At 41.5% G+C, this 21,284-nt stretch overlaps 1 protein-coding gene across 12 annotated transcripts in view; it reads right to left on the bottom strand.

The window, feature by feature from the left end:
- The window catches only part of si:ch211-207d6.2 (sickle tail protein homolog), an 82,751-nt gene that overhangs the window by 44,356 nt on the left and 17,111 nt on the right, over nt 1-21,284 (bottom strand). For 9 of the 12 annotated variants that reach the window (XM_021613334.3, XM_021613332.3, XM_090182326.1 and 6 more), the window contains exons 2-5: nt 14,657-14,943; nt 5,280-5,466; nt 4,816-5,014; nt 1,876-1,972 (exon numbers count right to left, since the gene is read on the bottom strand). In XM_021613334.3, coding sequence (XP_021469009.3) covers nt 1,876-1,972; nt 4,816-5,014; nt 5,280-5,466; nt 14,657-14,943 — 770 coding nt within the window. Of the gene's footprint in view, nt 1-1,875; nt 1,973-4,815; nt 5,015-5,279; nt 5,467-13,953; nt 14,236-14,656; nt 14,944-19,981; nt 20,122-21,284 lie in introns of those variants that run through there. The other 3 variants (XM_021613333.3, XM_090182331.1, XM_021613335.3) reach the window with 2 other exon arrangements.

Genomic DNA, 21,284 nt, shown 5'->3' with positions numbered 1-21,284 from the left:
TACAGAGTCATGAGGCAAACCCCTCCCCCCCTCGATTTCCCCGACTCCACTGTCCTGTCGGTGAATGGAGAAGCCATCGAGTTGGATAGCCATGGCGGTTATCCTGTCCGAGAGCCATGTTTCTGAAAAGCAAAGAATATTGAGAGTCCCGTTGGTAGCAAATCCACGATTGGAGGTCATCCATCTTATTATCAAGTGACTGTACATTAGCTAGTAGAATGGAGGGAAGAGGTGACCGATCCACCCTCTCTTGCCTCTGTAACGCCGGTGTTTCCTCTAGGGTTGCCCGAAAATTGGGTTGGAACTAAAGCGAGAGGAACCATCAAACAGGCAAAGCGTCAATACAGGACTAAGATCGAATCGTACTACACCGGCCCCGACGCTCGTCGGATATGGCAGGGCTTGCATACCATTACAGACTACAAAGGGAAGCACAGCCGAGAGCTGCTCAGTGACACAAGCTAAACTACCTCTATGCTCGTTTCAAGGCAAATAACACTGAAACATGCATGAGAGCACCAGCCAAAATGACTACAGACCCGTAGCACTCACGTCTGTAGCCATGAAGTGCTCTGAAAGTCTGGTCATGGCTCACATCAACACCATTATCCCAGAAACCCTAGACCCACTCCAATTTGCATACCGCCCTAATAGATCTACAGATGATGCAATCTCTATTGAACTCCACACTGCCCTTTCCCACCTGGACAAAAGGAACACCTATGTGAGAATGCTATTCATTGACTACAGCTCAGCGTTCAACACCATAGCGCCCTCAAAGCTCATCACTAAGCTAAGGACCCCGGGACTAAACACCTCCCTCTGCAACTGGATCCTGGACTTCCTGACGGGCTGCCCCCAGGTGGTAAGGGTAGGTAACAACACATCCACGACGCTGATCCTCAACACAGGGGCCCCTCAGGGGTGCGTGCTCAGTCCCCTCCTGTACTCCCTGTTTATTCATGACTGCACGGCCAGGCACGACTCCAACACCAGCATTAAGTTTGCAGATGACACAACAGTGGTAGGCCTGATCACAGACAACGACCGCAAGGCACTACAGAGGGTAGTGCGTACGATCCAGTACATCACAGGGGCCAAGCTACCTGCCATCCCAGACCTCTAACCCAGCCGGTGTCAGAGAAAGGCCCTAAAAATTGTCAAAGACTCCAGCCACCCTAGTCATAGACTGTTCTCTCTAATACCACACAGCAAGCGGTACCGGAGCGCTAAGTCTAGGTCCAAGAGGCTTTGAAACCGCTTCTACCCCCAAGCCATAAGACTCCTGAACATCTAATCAAATGGCTACCCAGACAATTTGCATTGCCGCCCCCCCCCCCCCCCCTTTAATGCCGCTGCTACTCTCTGTTATTATCTATGCATAGTCACTTTAATAACGCTACCTACATGTACATATTACCTCAATTACATCGACTAACCCTGCACATTGACTCTGTTCTGGTACCCCCTGTATATATTCTCACTATTGTTATTTTACTGCCGCTTTAATTACTTGTTTCTTTTATTTCTTAATCACATTCTTTAAACTGTATTGTTAGTTAGGGGCTTGTAAGGTCTACCTGTTGTATTCGGGGCATGTGACTAAAAATATTTGATTTTGATAACTGCTTAGCAGGGTATACCAAACATATAGAAGAATACCCCTGCCTCTGATCCTACTTCTATTACAATCAAGAATACACAAGGTTGCTTTTATCCCTGTGTGTGTCTCAGAATGATGAGCTAAAGGCCCCTGGTTAGGGATTTAGGACCGGAAGCTTCCTTGATGTCAAAGGTAGCGCACTAGACAGATGGATTTAGGGGACTTAGGGGAGTTTGTGTGCTTGGCTGTGTTATCATTTGGGCTTCACTCACCCTGCCCTCAGCATTGTTAGGCCTTGCGTTGCTGCGATTGAAGGCATGTGCAGGGTCTTTGTGGTACACCTTCAGACAGCATCGAGATGTAATATTTCTGGAAAAAAGAAAAACGTCCAAATTTACACTGCAAGTTGAATAAGGTGTGCTAGCTCTGAAATATATCAAATACATGGAACCACTGCCGTAGAGGAGTGTCTGTGCAGATTAGGGTGTGGTAAAGACAGACACCCTGTCATCAGCAGACATGGGCCTCCTCTCTTGTTGCCTCAACAATACCCTAATTAATGCCTCCTTGCCTACACTGAAAAAGAAGGAGGTGGAGGAGTATTCATGTTACGCTTAGAATGCTGAAATGCCGAAGCAGAGACTAAATGACTTGCAAGGCTTCCCCTGTAATTTGAAGATCTATACCAAAATATGGATGTTTTAACAGCAGTGTTATAGATACTTGTACTACTATACAGCACACAAAGCTTGACAATCCCTTTTTTTACCCGACCACACAACATACCGTAGCATTAGGTAGTATCATACTGTACCAACCTCCGTTGTTAGGTAAAAGTGTGCCAATTTGTGTCTTTCAAGTGTTTAACTAACCCTATGAAAGTCACGCCAACTTCCTGTTGCAAGTCCTAAACAGTTTGTGAATGGGCTTAAAGCTTTCTGGGCTTAAATTCCTGAAAAAGTGGTCAATTAAGATACATGTAAAATTATATTCGTATTCGTGGATTAATTTACTTCTACTTGATGCTTTTCATGAAGGTTTTTGATTATGATTTTTTTTTTAAATCACAATCAAAAACCTTTATGAAAAGCGTCAGGTTGAAGTAAATTAATCCACAAATACGAATACACAGTACCAGTCAAAAGTTTGGACACACTTACTCATTCCAGGGTTTTTCTTTATTTTTATTATTTTCTACAAAATAACACATATGGAATCATGTTGTAACCAAAAAATGTTAAACAAATCAAATTATATTTGAGATTTTAGATTCTTCAAAGTAGCCTCCCTTTGCCTTGATGACAGCCTTGCACACTCTTGACATTCTCTCAACTAGCTTCATGAGGTAGTCACCTGGAATGCATTTAAAGCATGCTATGCTTTATCTTGGCCAGGTCGCAGTTACAAATTAGAACTTGTTCTCAACTAGCCTACCTGGTTAAATAAAGGTGAAATAAAAAAAATACTTTTTTTTTTCAATTAACAGGTGTGCCTTGTTAAAAGTGAATTTGTGGAATTTCTTTCCTTCTTAATGTGTTTGAGCCAATCAGTTGTGTTGTGACATGGTAGGGTTGGTATACAGAAGAAAGCCCTATTTGGTAAAAGACCAAGTCCAGGTTATGGCAAGAAGCTCAAATAAGCAAAGAGAAATGGCGGTCATTACTTTAAGACATCAAGGTCAGTCATTCCGGAAAATGTAAAGAACTATGAAAGTTTCTTCAAGTGCAATCGGAAAAACCATCAAGCACTGCAATGAAACTGGCTCTCATGAGGAAAACCAAAGGAAAGGAAGACCCAGAGTTACCTCTGCTGTAGACGACAAGTTCATTAGTTACCAGCCTCAGATTGCAGCCCAAATGAATGCTTCACAAAGTTCAAGTAACAGCAACATCAACTGTTCAGAGGAGACTGCGTGAATCAGGCCTTCATAGTCGAATTGCTGCAAGAAACCATTTGTAAGAATCGAAGCTGGAGATGAGAAGCAGGTACTGGGAGTGAACATTTAATGAAACAACGGACAGGAACAGAATTACGGACAGCGTCTAGACAGGGGAAACTTAAACAACAATAATACTGACACAGGGATGAAACAGAAGAAGCAGATATAGGGGAGGCAATCAAAACGTGAAGGAGTCCTGGTGAGTCCAATGAGCGCTAATGCGCGTAATGATGGTGACAGGTATGTGTAATGAAAAGCAACCTGGCGCCCTCGAGTACCAGAGAGGGAGAGCGGAAGCAGGCGTGACATCATTACTAAAGGACACCTCGATGAAGAGACTTGCTTGGGCCTAGAAACACGAGCAATGGACATTAGACAGGTGGAAATCTGTCCTTTGGTCTGATGAGTCCAAATTTGAGATTTTTGTTTCCAACCGCGTGTCTTTGTTAGATGCAGAGTAGGAGAACGGATGATCTCCGCATGTGTGGTTCCCACTGTGAAGCATGGAGGAGGTGTGATGGTGCTTGGCTGGTGACATTGTTGGTGATCTATTTAGAGTTCAAGGCACACTTAACCAGCACGGCTACCACAGCATTCTGTAGAGATATGCCATCCCATCTAGTTTGTGCTTAGTTGGACTATCATTTGTTTTTCAATAGGACAATTAACCAAAACTCACCTCCAGGCTGTGTAAGGGCTATTTGACCAAGGAGAGTGATGGAGTGCTGCATCAGATGACCTGGTCTCCACAATCACCAGACCTCAACCCAATTGAGATGGTTTGGGATGAGTTGGACAGCAGAGTGGAGGAAAAGTGGCCAACAAGTACTCAGCATATGTAGGAACTCCCTCAAGACTGTTGGAAAAGCATTCCTCATGAAGCTGATTGAGAGAATGCCAAAAATGGGCAAAGCTGTCATCAAGGCAAAGGGAGGCTACTTTGAAGAATCTAAAATATATTTTTTATTTGTTTAACACTTTTTTGGTTACTAAACGATTTCATGTGTTATTTCATAGTTTTGATGTCTTCACTATTATTCTACAATGCAGAAAATAGTAAAAATAAAGAAAACCCCTTGAATGAGTAGGTGTGTCCAAACTTTTGACTGGTACTGTACATTTACATAAATTTTTATGATATAAGCTTGAAGCCCATTCAAAACCAGTATGGGCCTTGCAACATAACATGCTCAATGGAGGGGAAATGTCATCTGAATAAATAAATCACAACAGAAGGTAGAGTCACTAATGTACAGTAGATAGATGAACACACCTGACATCAGTTAGCTCGTGGTACATGTTCCTGGTCTCATCTTTGATGTACACAGCTACACTGGGAGACTCCAGCATCTTTATGGTGAGCTGCTGGGGGAAAGCACTAACAAACAGAGCCCTGATTGTGTCTATGCTGGTAATCTCATTGGGCATCCGGATCTGCTTGGTTTCCTCTGCGTACTGCAGGTACAGCACACCTGAAGTGGTAGGGTGAGGAAACACTTTGTAACATCAAAATTAGAGCGAGAGAGAGAGAGAGAGAGCGAGAGAGAGAGAGAGAGAGAGCGAGAGGGGGGAGAGAGCGAGAGAGAGAGAAAGAGAAAGACAAAGAAGGAGATAGAGAGAAACCGTGAGACCTCAAGGAGTGAGAGCGTAAAAGATTGGGAGAGAGAGATAACGTGTCAGAGTACAAGGACGTGTGTGACATAGAGCATGCGGAAGAGAGAGCTCCATAGTACCTACCTAATGATCTGTCCCTGGTCTGGTTGGCAGAGCGGACCACCGGCAGGCTGGCCCGTGCCTGGCAGCCACGGGTGAAGACGGCTGGACCGTCTCCCTCTGACATGGTCTCCAGAGACTCTAACGAGAGGTGCTCGAGCTGCTCCCCTATAATGGGTGGGGGGCTGGCAGAGTGCTGGGGGCTCCTGACCTGTAGAAGCAGAAGGAGAGATGGAAGATGGAGAAACAGTCACCAACACACAATCACAAAAGTTCTATAGTCAGGGATGTGATGTATTCAACCTGAAGTTACATCTACTTCCACTAAATGACTGTCAAACATGCATGCTTGCACACAGAAATATGCTAAAGTAGGACCAGTCTGCTTAAGGGCACCTTGCTCACTTTTGAAAATAACAACTGTCAACACGTCTTTAAGTTAATTTGTGGTTAACTGTCATACTTGCAAAAAAAGCAGATTTAATGGACTTGTTCTGTGTATTTGGCAAACACATAATTTGATGTGAATGTGTCCCTGATGCATGCTGCCTCTGTAAGGGTTACTTCTGGGGACATCTGCAACCTGACACACAAACACGCACACTGAGTCACTCACTGCATTTACATTTTAAGCTTGGCACTGACTGGGCTACGCTGACACACTCTGGTGAATAACCACCTCAGGCAGCTCTGGATCAGAGTGCCCTCTCCTCTTCACTTTGACTCACATAATTACCATTACATTATTTGATGCACAGGAAATAAGTTGAATTCATGAAATGTACATAAATACAGTATAGCTAGTAGTAGTGGTACACATGCTTTGTTTCAGTTTTAACTCTGCATCTCATTACAACAGACCTATTCTATTTCTATGTCAACATATGCTTTGTTTGAACATGTATTTCTAGACTCATAAATATATCCAATGACGCTATCCAAATTCCCATAACAACAATGAACACGGAATAACAATACTCCAATTTTGGCTGATGTTTATTCTCAATCAACATAGTTTTGGTCTCTCCTTTCATTCCCATAATGGTAATGCTTTACCGATAATGCTAAAACTTCAGAGCACATTTGAGCTCAGAGCAAATCATTTGTTTAGTTAATCAAAAGGTACCCATAAAGGCCTCCAATAACTTGAGCTGTGGCTACTGGCGAGAAAACATACTGGTTACATCCAGTTATTCTTTCCCAATAGATTTACTTTATCTTTCATAAAATATATGTTCAGTATTTCCTACCTAAAAGAACACAAGATTTGGAGTTGACAACGAGCATGATCATTATAGGTGTTAACTGTCATCCACTTCAGGTTGACCCTATGGGTTTCAGATATTGTGTTAATAATGCATTACAAGATTTGACTAGCTAGAGAAGCTACCTGTGCTGGAGTTGAAGGCACCTACAAGTCAAAACCTTTACGGACTCCTACACTGAGGTTTTAACTTGGCTATGGAACAAAAATAACTGTCCCATTGTTTAGTAAGTGGGAGTAAAACCATGTATTACATACAATAATTACAGATGGGTACAGTGAAACTACAGGTTCACACTGTGATAGTGATTATAACTGTGATACCGGTTTGAAGCTGGCACAATAATACAACAAGGGAAATGTAGTACATTGTAGCTACTAAATGCAGCTAGTTAATGTTTAAACCAGCGTCACTTAAGCGGGACTCAGCGATCTGGTTAGCTAAATCTTGTAAAGGTCCCCTCTAGAAGGACTTCGCCATCTGGGACACTGTAAAGTCAATGGAGAATAAGGGCACCGCCTCCCAGCTGCCCACTGCACTGAGGCTAGGAAACACTGTCACTATCAATAAATCCACGATAATTGAGAATTTCAATAAGCATTTTTCTAAGGCTGGCCATGCTTTCCACCTGGCCAGCCCTAACCTGGTCAACAGCCCTGCACCCCCCACATCAACTTGCCCAAGCCTCCCCCATTTCTCCTTCACCCAAATCCAGATAGCTGATGTTCTGAAAGAGCTGCAAAATCTGGACCCCTACAAATCAGCAGGGCTAGACAATCTGGACCCTCTCTTTCTAAAATTATCAGCCGAAATTGTTACAACCCCTATTACTAGCCTGTTCAACCTCTCTTTCGTATCATCTGAGATCCCCAAATATTGGAAAGCCACCGCAGTCATCCCCTCTTCAAAGGGGGACACTCTAATATTGGAAAGCTGCCGCAGTCATCCCCCTCTTCAAAGGGGGGACACTCTAGACCCAAACTGCTACAGACCTATATCTATCCTACCCTGCCTTTCAAAGGTCTTCAAAAGACAAGTTAACAAACAGATCATCAAAAATTTAGAATCCAACCACACCACCTCTGCTATGCAATCTGGTTTCCGAGCTGGTCATGGGTTCACCTCAGCCACGCTCAAGGTCCTAAACGATATCAAATCCTCCATCAATAAGAGACAATACTGTGCAGCTGTATTCATAGACCTGGCCAAGGCTTTCGACTCTGTCAATCACCACATTCTTATCGGCAGACTCAACAGCCTTGGTTTCTCAAATGACTGCCTTGCCTGGTTTACCAACTAATTCTCTGACAGAGTTCAGTGTGTCAAATCGGAGGGCCTGTTGTCCAGACCTCTGGCAGTCTCTATGGGGGTGCCGCAGGGTTCAACTCTCGGGCCGACTCTTTTCTCTGTATACATCAACGACGTCGCTCTTGCTGCTGGTGATTCTCTGATCCACCTCTACGCAGACAATACCAACCTGTATACTTCTGGCCCTTCATTGGACACTGTGTTATCTAACCTCCAGACAAGCTTCAACGTCATACAACTCTCCTTCCGTGGCCTCCAACTGCTCTTAAACGCAAGCAAAACTAAATGCATGCTCTTCAACCGATCGCTACCAGCACCTGCCCGCCCATCCAGCATCACTACTTTGGACGGTTCTGACTTAGAATATGTGGACATCTACAAATACCTAGGTGTCTGGTTAGACTGTAAACTCTCCTTCCAGACTAACAATAAGCATCTCCAATCCAAAATTAAATCTAGAATCGGCTTCCTATTTTGCAACAAAGCATCCTTCACTCATGCTGCCAAACATACCCTTGTAAAACTGACTATCCTACCGATCCTTGACTTCTGCGATGTCATTTACAAAATCGCCTCAAACACTCTACTCAGCGAATTGGATGCAGTCTATCGAGGTGCCATCCGTTTTGTCACCAAAGCGACATATACTACCCACCACTGCGACCTGTATGCTTTCGTTGGCTGGCCCTCGCTTCATATTCGTTGCCAAACCCACTGGCTCCAGGACATCTATAAGTCTTTGCTAGGTAAAGCCCCGCCTTATCTCAGCTCATTGGTCACCATAGCAGCACTCACCCGTAGCACGCGCTCCAGCAGGTATATTTAACTGGTCACCCCCAAAGCCAATTCCCCCTTTGGCCGCCTATCCATCCAGTTCTCTGCTGCCAATGACTGGAACGAATTGCAAAAATCACTGAAGCTGTAGACTCATATCTCCCTCACTAACTTTAAGCACCAGCTGTCAGAGCAGCTCACAGATCACTACACCTGTACATAGCCCATCTGTAAATAGCCCATCCAACTACCTCAGCCCCATACTGTTATTTATTTTTGCTCCATTGCATCCCAGTATCTCTACTTGCACATTCATCTTCTGCACATCTATCACTCCAGCGTTTAATTGCTAAATTAAAATTATTTCGCCACCATTGCCTATTTATTGCCTTACCTCCCTTATCTTACCTAATTTGCACACACTGTATATATACCTTTTTTCTATTGTGTTATTGACTGTATGTTTGTTTATTCCATGTGTAACTCTGTTTGTCGCACTGCTTTGCTTTATCATCTTGGCCAGGTCGCAGTTGTTCTCAACTAGCCTACCTGGTAAAAATAAATAAAAATAAATTCTGAGGGGTGAAAACAAAAGTGCCACCTTGTTCAGCTAGAAGTCTCTCAGACCAAGATGGGCCGAGCCTGTCAAGAGTGCAATAGAACAAAAACACTTCCAGCTGTGCCCCCGAAACCACTGAATCTATCTATCCATCCAATATGGACCCCATGTGTAGAGCTACAATTGCATACCTCTCCACCATAAGGTAGCACTCCGTCACTGTTCAAGGTGTTACTTGTAGTGAAGGGAGGGAAGAGCACAGCACAGTGAGCCAGCTAGGGATGAAAGCAGGGCCCACAAATGGCCCACTTTGATCTCTAATCACTGACAGATGCATGGGCAGAGACCAGACCATGGTTCATCTGCTTTGGTGGGATGCCAGGTCTTTGAAAGCATTGGCAAATGTTTCATCCTCAACTCCTCCCTTGCTGCAGACCATTAGAATGATCACACTGGGTAACAGGTAGATGGATGAGCATTTAACTAACAGAGCAACATGGACTTCACCACATAAGAAGAGTAGACTATGGTTTCACTGCTACTAAAGTCATTGAAATAATTCCATTACAAAACAGTGAAGCATTTTATAACAATTGTACACATTTTATAGCAACTCTATACATATGTACAGTTGAAGTCAGAAATGTACATACACCTTAGCCAAATACATTTAAACTCAGTGTCTCACAAATCCTGACATTTAATCCTATTAAGAATTCCCTGAGCTAGGTCAGTTAGGATCACCACTTTATTTTAAGAACGTGAAATGTCAGAATAATAGTAGAGAGAATGAATTATTTCAGCTTTTATTTCTTTCATCACATTCCCAGTGGTTCAGAAGTTTACATACACTCAATTACTATTTGGTAGCATTGCCTTTAAATAGTTTAATTTGGGTCAAATGTTTCAGGTAGCATTCCACTAGCTTCCCACAACAAGTTGGGTGAATTTTGGCCCATTCCTCCTGACAGGGCTGGTGTAACTAAATCAGGTTTGTAGGCCTCCTTGCTCGCAAATGCTTTTCAGTTCTGCCCACAGATTTTCTATGGGATCGAGGTCAGGGCTTTGTGATGGCCACTCCAATACCTTGACTTTGATGTCCTTAAGCCATTTTGCCACAACTTGAGGTATGCTTGGGGTCATTGTCCATTTGGAAGACACATTTACGACCAAGCTTTAACTTCCTGACTGATGTCTTGAGATGTTGCTTCAATATATCCACATAATCTTCCCCTCCTCATGATGCAATCTCTTTTGCGAAGTGCACCAGTCCCTCCTGCAGCAAAGCACCCCCACAACATGATGCTGCCACCCCTGTGCTTCAAGGTTGGGATGGTGTTCTGTGGCTTGCAAGCCTCCCCCTTTTTCCTCCAAACTTAACAATGGTCATTATGGCCAAACAGTTATACTTTTGTTTCATCTGACCAGAGGACATTTCTCCAAAAACTACGATCTTTGTCCTCATGTGCAGTTGCAAACCGTAGTCTGGCTTTTTATGGCGGTTTTGGAGCAGTGGCTTCTTCCTTGCTGAGCGACCTTTCAGGTTATGTCAATTTACGACTCGTTTTACTGTGGAAATAGATACATTTGTACCGGTTTTCTCCAGCATCTTCACAAGGTCCTTTGCTGTTGTCCTGGGATTGATTTGCACTTTTCGCACCAAAGTACGTTCATCTCTAGTAGACAGAACGCGTCTCCTTCCTGAGCGGTATGACGGCTGTGTGGTCCCATGGAGTTTATACTTGCGTACTGTTGTTTGTACAGATGAACGTGGTACCTTCAGGTGTTTGGAAATTGCTCCCAAGGATGAACCAGACTTGTGGAGGTCTACAATTTTTTTCTGAGTTCTTGGCTGATTTCTTTTGACTTTCCCATGATGTCAAGCAAAGAGGCACTGAGTTTGAAGGTAGGCCTTGAAATACATCCACAGTAGAGGTCGACCGATTAATCGGAATTGCCGATTAATTAGGGCCGATTTCAAGCTTTCATAACAATCGGTAATCTGCATTTGTGGCCGATTACATTGCACTCCACGAGGAGACTGCGTGGCAGGCTGACTACCTGTTATGCGAGTGCATCAAGAAGCCAAGGTAAGTTGCTAGCTAGCATTAAACTTATCTTGTAAAAAACAATCAATCTTAACATAATCACTCGTTAACTATACATGGTTGATGACATTACTAGTTTATCTAGCTTGTCCTGCGTTGCATATAATCGATGTGGTGCCTGTTATTTTCTCATCGAATCACAGCCTACTTTGCCAAACGGGTGATGATTTAACAAGCACATTTGCGAGAAAAAAAAAAGCGCTGTCGTTGCACCAATGTGTACCTAACCATAAACATCAATGCCTTTCTTTAAAATCAATACACAAGTATATATTTTTAAAACTGTATATTTAGTTAATATTGCCTGCTAACATGAATTTATTTTAACTTGGGAAATTGTGTCACTTCTCTTACGTACCGTGCAAGCAGAATCAGGGTATATGCAGCAGTTTGGGCCGCCTGGCTCGTTGCGAACTGTGTGAAGACCATTTCTTCCTAACAAAGACCGTAATTATTTTGCCAGAATTGTACATAATTATGACATAACATTGAAGGTTGTGCAATGTAACAGCGATATTTAGACTTAGGGATGCCACCCGTTAGATAAAATACGAAACGGTTCCGTATTTCAAATAAATGTTTTGTTTTCGAAATGATAGTTTCCGGATTCGAACATATTAATGACCTAAGGCTCGTATTTCTGTATGTTATTATGTTATAATTAAGTCTATGATTTGATATTTGATAGAACAGTCTGACTGAGCGGTGATAAGCAGCAGCAGGCTCGTAAGCATTCATTCAAACAGCACTTTCGTGCATTTGCCAGCAGCTCTTCGCTGTGCTTCAAGCATTGAGCTGTTCATGACTTCAAGCCTATCAACTCCCGAGATTAGGCTGGTGTAACCGATGTGAAATGACTAGCTAGTTAGCGGGGTGCGCGCTAATAGCGTTTCAAACGTCACTCACTCTGAGACTCGGAGTAGTTGTTCTACTTGCACTGCAAGGGCCGCGGCTTTTGTGGAGCGATGGGTAACGATGCTTCGAGGGTGGCTGTTGTCGATGTGTTCCTGGTTCAAGCCCAGGTAGGCGCGAGGAGAGGGACGGAAGCTATACTGTTACACTGGCAATACTAAAGTGCCTATAAGAACATCCAATAGTGAAAGGTATATGAAATACAAATGGTATAGAGAGAAAGTCCTATAATTCCTATAATAACTACAACCTAAAACCTCTTACCTGGGAATATTGAAGACTCATGTTAAAAGGAACCATCAGCTTTCAAATGTTCTCATGTTCTGAGAAAGGAACTTAAACGTTAGCTTTTTTACATGGCACATATTGCACTTTTACTTTCTTCTCCAACCCTTTGTTTTTGCATTATTTAAACCAAATTGAACATGTTTCATTATTTATTTGAGGCTAAATTGATTTTATTGATGCATTATATTAATTTAAAATAAGTGTTCATTCAGTATTGTTGTAATTGTCATTATTACAAATAAATAAAAATCGGACGATTAATTGGTATCGGCTCTTTTTGGTCCTCCAGTAATCGGTATCGGCGTTGAAAAATCATAATTGGTCAACCTCTAATCCACAGGTACACCTCCAATTGACTCAAATGATGTCAATTAGCCTATCAGAAGCTTCTAAAGCCATGGCATCATTTTCTGGAATTTTCCAAGCTGTTTAAAGGCAGTCAACTTAGTGTATGTAAACTTCTGACCCACTGGAATTGTGATACAGTGAATTATAAGTGAAATAATCTGTCTGTAAAAAATTGTTGAAAAAATTACTTGTGTCATGCACAAAGTAGATGTCCTAACCGACTTGCCAAAACTATAGTTTGTTAACAAGACATTTGTGGAGTGGTTGAAAAACAAGTTTTAATGACTCCAACCTAAGTGTATGTAAACTTCTGACTTCAACTGTATATTTAACCTATTAATCTATAAATACCAATAGGAAAATGGTTTAAGATTGTATTTTTTTCAAGACATAACTGTAGACCTAGACTATTCCCCTCATTTAAAGGGATAGTTAACCCAAATTACAAAATTATACATTGGTTTCCCTACCCTGTAAGCAGTCTATGGACAAGGTATGACAACAATACATGCGTTGGTTTCGTTTCCCTGGAACTGTTCCCAAATGCTAATGTTTTAGCTTTGTGGGCTTTGTGGCACAAATACCCAAGTCACGGTAGGTAACATTTTTGATACTTTCGGTTTATTTGGACATGAGGATGTAGAAAATGTCTAATATCTTACCATAACTTGAATGTAAGTTGTGCCACAAATGCTAAAACGTTGGCATTTTGAAACAGTGACTGGGAAATAAAACCAAAGCATAGATTGCTATCATACATACCTGGTCCATAGACAGCTCACATGGTCATTTGGTTGAACTATCCCTTTAAGAAAAATACAAAATGAACGTAAATAGACATTGATGTGCTTGGAGTGTAGGCGCCAGACTAAATTGAAATGAGAAAAAAAACATACGTAAAAATAAATGTATATACTGGTAGCATAGGTTACACTGACTGGAAAGTATGCAGGGCAGGTTATTGCGTATATCTGCTATCCTTATATCGAACAAGTTTATCTGCAAACTACCAACAAGTTATCACTACTGTACAAGCATCTGCGCTATACCAATACCAATAGAATACTGTAATTGCACAACTGGAGGTAAACTAGGTAAAGTAGTCTAATGTAGGCCTACTTTCAACGATAGTTTACCTGAACGTAGCCTAAATATCAAAGCCTCAATCCGAGGGTAAGCGCGCGTTGCATGAGTCCTGCTCAATTCGGAGTAAACGGGTTTCTTTCGCAATGACTGCAACAAGACGACGTTCGCTTGTAAAATGAGCTTTCCTCGAGGTGACAGGTGTGGCCATGGAAACGATCTCCACCTAGCCCAAATGCGGGTCTGGATTTACCTGTCTAACTTGTAGAACAGTCACAGTTTATTTTACCACATGGCCACTTCTAGCATCAGCGCGCGCACGGCACCACCCACCTGGCGAGGCGGCACCGCTATTTCTGGTAGGCTGGCCTAAACAGTAAGTGTATACTGAAATTGTTCCATACTTTATTGTGTTTTACTGGAAATTCTTATTGACATCTCTATTTCCATCATTTACGTTAGCCTACACTCCAGGCCAGGCACACCTGACACCACACAATAGTATTGAATTAACGTATTGCATGTATTGATGAAACACCATGTATTGAATAATTAAAAAAAATAATAATATGTTCTACATTCATTAAATTATTCAATTCAAGGCATAGTGAGACAAATGTGTCATATGTGCTTTGAAATCCTTATACAGTAGCTGATATACTCACACCAATACAATAACAACACAAGCCTACAGTGTATATCATGCCATTATGCAGGGAATCAGAACCAACCAAATAAAAAAGGGTTCCCGCTTACATGGTCTCTGAGGCGGTCCTGATGGCCCATGATGACAGCAGCATGGTGAGGATACCTCTGCTTCAGGTGCTCCAGGAACACCTCTTTCTTCCTCTCTACGTCAGCGTGCTGCATGGTCAGGGGGTCTCTGGCACTGCGGGGCCCTTGCCCTCCGATGGTGTACCTCCTGGGGACTGTGCTGGGGGAACGTGGCTCAGAGTGGTGGTTCTGGTTCTCTACAGTCTGCTGCCTGTGGAAACGCTCTACATCCTCAGGTGATGAGTCTCTCTGGTTGTTGTTTCCTAACTCTATTAATAAAACAGATATAAAAAGAGGTAATAAGACAACAGATATGAAAGAAAATCATATATTACATTATAATAATACAACAGATATGAAAGAGAATCATATATTACGTTATAATAATACAACAGATATAAAAGAGAATCATATATTACGTTATCGGGATTCAAACACACCAATGAAATTATGTTGTTACGAGGGAAAACACAACCACAACTCTTACATGAGGGTGTTAACTGTTTATCAGTTGAAGGCATTCAGTTGTACAGCTGACTAGGTATCCCCCTTTCCTGTCCTTTCCTTGTTTATCATGACACGCAAACATCCAAAGACAAGACCGTGCATGATGTGTACAACACTATTTCATGTGATGAGTAATCATAGCTGTCTGTTTCATGAACCTTCAGAAAGTTGTTTTGCCTTTAAGAGTTCCATGGATGACAATCTGTGCTGCACTCATATTCCTAGCACACAATGACTACATCAAGCTTGTGACTGATACAAAGTTGTTGGATAATACTTTTTTTGTACTATTATTTTTTTAAACATTTATTTAACTAGGCAAGTCAGTTAAGAACAAATTATTATTTTACAATGACGGCCTACCTCAGCCAAACCATCCTCTAACCCGGATGACGCTGGGCCAATTGTGCACCGTCCTATGGGACTCCCAATCACGGCCGGTTGTTATACAGCCCGGGATAGAGCCAGGGTCTGTAGAGATGCCTCGGGCACTGAAATGCAGTGCCTTAGACCGCTGTGCCACTCGGGAGCAAATGGATGCATTTGCAGTTTGTTTTGGTTGTGTTTCAGATTATTTTGTGCCCAATAGAATAGAATGGTAAATAATTTGTCACTATTATTGTAAATAAGAATAGAATATGTTTCTAAACACTTCTATATTAATGTGGATGCTACCATGATAATGGATAGTCCTGAATGAATCATGAATAATGATGAGTGAGAAAGTTATAGAGGGTCAAAGATCATACTCCCAAGACATGCTATCCTCTCACCATCACCATCACCAATAACAGGGGAGGTTAGCATGTCTTGGGGGTATGATCTCTCACTCATTATTCACGATTCATTCAGGATTATCTGTAATCCTTGTCAATCATTTTGACCCTTACCCTTTTGAGACAGAAAAATATTACTTGTTAAAGAACATTTATTTCTCTGAGCAATTGTATTAGTATAAAAAAACATTTTAAAAAGCTCAGTATTTGAATTATTTATTTTATACAGTAATTATTGCTAGTGTTTATTAAGGGTGCCAATCATTTTAGGACCCCTCTGTATGTTACCTAAATTAACACCTACAACATGAACCCAGAGGGTGAACAACACACAACTATTAAGGTTGTCAATCATTTTAGGATCCCTCTGTATGTTACCTAAATTAACACCTACAACATGAACCCAGAAGGTGAACAACACACAACTATTAAGGTTGTCAATCATTTTAGGATCCCTCTGTATGTTACCTAAATTAACACCTACAACATGAACCCAGAGGGTGAACAACACACAACTCAAAAGATTTAAACAAACTGAAACAGGCATGTGCCTTACTTTTACTATGCTATAGATACAGCATAGAAATGTGGATCAAAAAAGCAAGAATCCGAACTTGTATGGCTTAAGAATGATAAGGCCACCATGGAGTTTGCTTTTGAAAAGGGTGGTATCGCCTAAGCATCTTGAATATGAAGGCTTAGACCCTCAAAGCAGGCAGACCAAATGAGAGAGAAGTTCTAATCCTCTGTATTCATTATATCTATCACACAGTGCTGATTTAGTCTGGAGTCAGACTGTCTGTAGTCTTGTTGGGGGAGATGTAGGCCTACTTTATCTCTTGAACTTTCATCACACAATTGTGTGGTGATATACGTGCCTACTGTATGAATACACAGTACAGAGCTTCATATTAGAAAAAATGCGTAGATTTTCAAACAGGTAGACAAAATTATTATGATGTTTAAAATGCTTTAAATGCTTTACTCAGAGCATGCACAAGACGTGTTTACTTCATCTTGACTAATGACTGATGTCCACATTGTTGAGTAGCATTTTGCACAACTTCAGGCAAAGAATGATGCGACACATCTTGTTGACATTTCAAGTGGACCTAAAGGTATGCCTTTTTGGTTAAGCAGAAAATGACTTTTAGAATTATGCTGGAAGGGCGGTGTGTGTGTGGGGGTTGTGTCATGGGAAACAAATGGCATCAACACAAAGCTGCAGTTTTGTAAGAACGCATCTGTTGTAGTATAATTACAAATCCTGTATAGGAAAGAATTCAATGCTGGGACAATGCATCATCAAGAGAAGTCTCTTATAGGTTATGTTCAACATAGATGTGCTTCCTGCTCAGAACAATGCCTATCCCACGAGGAAGCCATCCCACGTTGGTTAAGGGTCTGCTGGAAAAACGGACTCCCATCTGCATGTGTTGTTTGTCTGGAAGATTTAGGGGAAGGCCTAAAGCAGTAATCAGCCAAAGACTTGAGCAAGTCCCCTCACCTATTAAGCTTTTAAACAGAGTGGATACAAGCAGGACACCTCAGAGGATATCCTCAACCCCACACCTTGAATATACCAGGGAACTGTTATGAGATGTTTTCCACTTGGAGGACAAATCCACTGAAAAAAAAATATAAACACAACATGTAAAGTGTTGGTCCCATGTTTCTTGAGCTAAAATAAAAGATCCCATAAATGTTCCATATGCACAAAAATATTATTTCTCTCAAATTTTGAGCACAAATTTGTTTACATCCCTGTTAGTGAGCATTTCTCCTTTGCTAAAATAATCCAGCCACCTGACAGGTGTGGCATATCAAGAAGCTGATCATTGCACAGGTGCACCTTGTGCTGAGGACAATAAAAGACCACTCTAAAATGTGCAGTTTTGTCACACAACACAATGCCACAGATGTCTCAAGTTTTGAGGGAGCGAACAATTGGCATGCTGACTGCAGGAATGTCCACCAGAGCTGTTGCCAGAGAATTTAATGTTAATTTCTCTACCAGAAACCATCTCCAATGTCATTTTAGAGAATTTGCCTCACATCCGCAGACCATGTGTATGGCGTTGTGTGGGGGCGAGCGGTTTGCTGATGTCAACGTTGTGAACAGAGTGCCCCATGGTGGCAGTGGGGTTATGGTAAGGGCAGGCATAAGCTACGGACAACAAACACAATTGCATTATATTGATGGCAATTTGAATGCACAGAGTGACCGTGACAAGATCCTGAGGCCCATTGTTGTGCCATTCATCCGCCGCCATCACCGAATGTTTCAGCATGATAATGCACGGCTCCATGTCGCAAGGATCTGTACACAATTCCTGGAAGCTGAAAATGTCCCAGTTCTTCCATGGCCTGCATACTCAGACATGTCACCCATTAAGCATGTTTGGGATGCTCTGGATAAACGTGTACGACAGTGTATTCCAGTTCACACCAATACCCAGCAACTTCGCACAGCCATTGAAGAGGAGTGGGACAACATTCCACAGGCCACAATCAACAGCCTGATCAACTCTATGTGAAGGAAATGTGTCGCACTGCATGAGGCAAATGGTGGTCACACCAGATACTGACTGATTTTCTGATCCACACCCCTACTTTTTTTTAAGGTATTTGTGACCAACAGATACATATCTGTATTCCCAGTCATGTAACATCCATAGATGAAGGCCTAAAGAATTAATTTAAATTGACCAATTTCCTTATATTAAATGTAACTCAGTAAAATCTTGTTGTTGCATGTTGCGTTTATATTTTTGTTCAGTGTACATCAACAAAGGGTGTGACACACACTGAGGTCAAAGAAGGTCCTACTACAGTCCAGAGGAAAGTTGTGCTTGTAACCAGAATATAGCAAATTCAGGTCCTCTGTATCATATCCCAACCCATCCAGTTGGATATAAAATGAAGCAAATGTGTGAGTTTAAATCAGCAAGACTACCCCTGCTTTTATACTCCGGTTATAAAGGAAGAGAGCATGAGGCATGCTACCAGGAAACAAAGACAGAAAGCAGAGATTGTAGGCAGGTCAGAGGCCCATGTATGAGTCTCAGTTGTAGTCAAGCTGGACTATTTATCTTCCTGGAATTAGGCAAGAGGAGCCGAGGGAGAGAAGGAACTCATTCTGGCATGTGCAATGTGCTGTGAAGCCTCCTCAGGAGGGGGGTGGGGATGGGCAGGCAGGGATGTACACAGCTGTTGAGAATTTCCCCAGTGCTTCAATCTTGGCTATGAAACATGTTTTTGTTGATTTATCTGAACCAGTTAAAGAGACAGGACTATTTTGTTTTCTGTTGTATCATTTAAGTGCACAGTAGTTCCTTAACCTGAAATAGACTCTGGGTCAGGAGCTTATGATGAACTGTAGGTCTGGGTTACAAAGCAGAATTACATATGCCTAACTGTAGTGTCTGATTATATTCCGCTATGTGTAGACTTTCTGTATCATATTTTGTTTCTTCAACCAGCTGCACATCGAAGTAACATACAGTATAACACCATGTGAGCGAGACCTACAGTTCATCATAAGCTCCTATGTAGGCATACTTGTCAGTACATCTGCTTAGTGTTGTAAGACTTCTCTGCATGTCAAAGTTTCAGACTAATTGATGAGCTTCCAAGGAATGGGCTTAATCCATCTATGTAATAGAGTTTCTAAATACAGTAATACCGCTCGGGAACCTTGTCCTCCCTCTTGTCTTTTATCCTGCTTTAAATATTTAAGCTTAGCGTTCCCCACTTGACTGAGTGTTTAATTAAGCTAAAACTGGGTATTAGTTGGCTAATACAAGGAATATTATTAAAGTGTCTCTCATACTACAACCTCTGACTGCTGCTTTAGTCCAGGTTCAGTTTACTGGTGATTCCTCAATGACACCTTGGATCATTATTCACTAACATGACAGTCACAGTATCCAAACGCATCCACCAGAGGAATACTGCAAAGACCACAGAGACAAAAATCAACAGATAAACATTTAGTCTTTACCTAGATTACATTATGCCTTACCTCTTCTCCCTCTCCAGTGAGTATGCCGTATGTACTGATATTCCATTACTTTGTACGCTATTCCCTTAAACACTATGAATTCTGCATTGACAGTGCAGACAGTGTTCAGGTCTTTCTGTAGTGCAAGGTTATACGTGGAAAGTTATGGTCAAAACCAACGTGTGTGTGTGTGTGTGTGTGTGTGTGTGTTCCTGAGGAAGCTCCATTGTAAAGCTGTCCTCACTTTTTCCAAACACCCTGTTTTCCAGCCTATGAGTGCATGTTGGGAATACATGGCATAACAAATTAATGAACAAATACATATCTTTACAACATAACTTCCAGATGGTCAAAGATTTAACATATGTACCTTTATAATACAAATGTAATGTCTAATTCTCTTTTTCATAATAATACAAAAAAGTTTGACATCATTAGTCTGTCCTCTGTGGTGATTTTAGCCTTCATTTCCTCAACCTCTCCCACTGTTCCCTCTTCACACAGCTGGACTCTGAGGTCAAGGTCACAGTCATGGTCAAACTGGAAACCCCACCAATAGTTTCCTTCATGAAAACTTTGAAAATAACTACTATTTGGGTCTATTGTACAAATCAGCATTCATTTTCTATCAGAAGTGAACCTGCAAACCAAGGCCATGCAAACAAGCATAGGAAAATAGACTAATTCCACAGCGAAGAGTAATGTTTTGTTGTTGTACTTAAATTCCTCGGGCTTTGACGTTAGATGTTAGTAAGTGGACTAAAATGTGTCACATTTAGTATTTGAGCTTTCATAAGAATAGAACAAAATTATACAGAACAAAAATATAATTTCCTCTCAATACAGTTTGAACTCCATGCATTCAATTTTCACTGTTGGGTAAACCTAAGACACTCATGGTGGGCTGTATCAACACTCATTTTAAATGTTCCGTTGGGCATTATTGATATTGTACATGGAGAAAAGCCCTGAAACTGTAGTTTCACATAATTTCATACAAGTAATGCTCTTGCATAGTGCAGTGGTGTATATAAAGTGCTTTCGAAAAGTATTCAGACCCCTTGACTTTTTCCACATTGTGTTACGTTACAGCCTTATTCTAAAACTGATGACATTGTTTTTCCCCCACATCAATCTACACACAATACCTCATAATGACAAAGCAAAAAAAACAATGTTTTTTAGACATTTTTCCAAATGTATTAAAAATTAAAAACAGAAATATCACATTTACATAGGTATTCAGACCCTTTCCTCAGTACTTTGTTAAAGCACCTTTGGCAGCGATTACAGCGTGGAGTCTTCTTGGGTATGATGCTACAAG

The sequence above is a fragment of the Oncorhynchus mykiss genome, chromosome 8 (genome assembly GCF_057628025.1).
Source record: "Oncorhynchus mykiss isolate SJ-2025 chromosome 8, ASM5762802v1, whole genome shotgun sequence".
NCBI classification, from domain to species: domain Eukaryota; kingdom Metazoa; phylum Chordata; class Actinopteri; order Salmoniformes; family Salmonidae; genus Oncorhynchus; species Oncorhynchus mykiss.
This window is presented reverse-complemented; position numbering and strand designations above follow the sequence as displayed.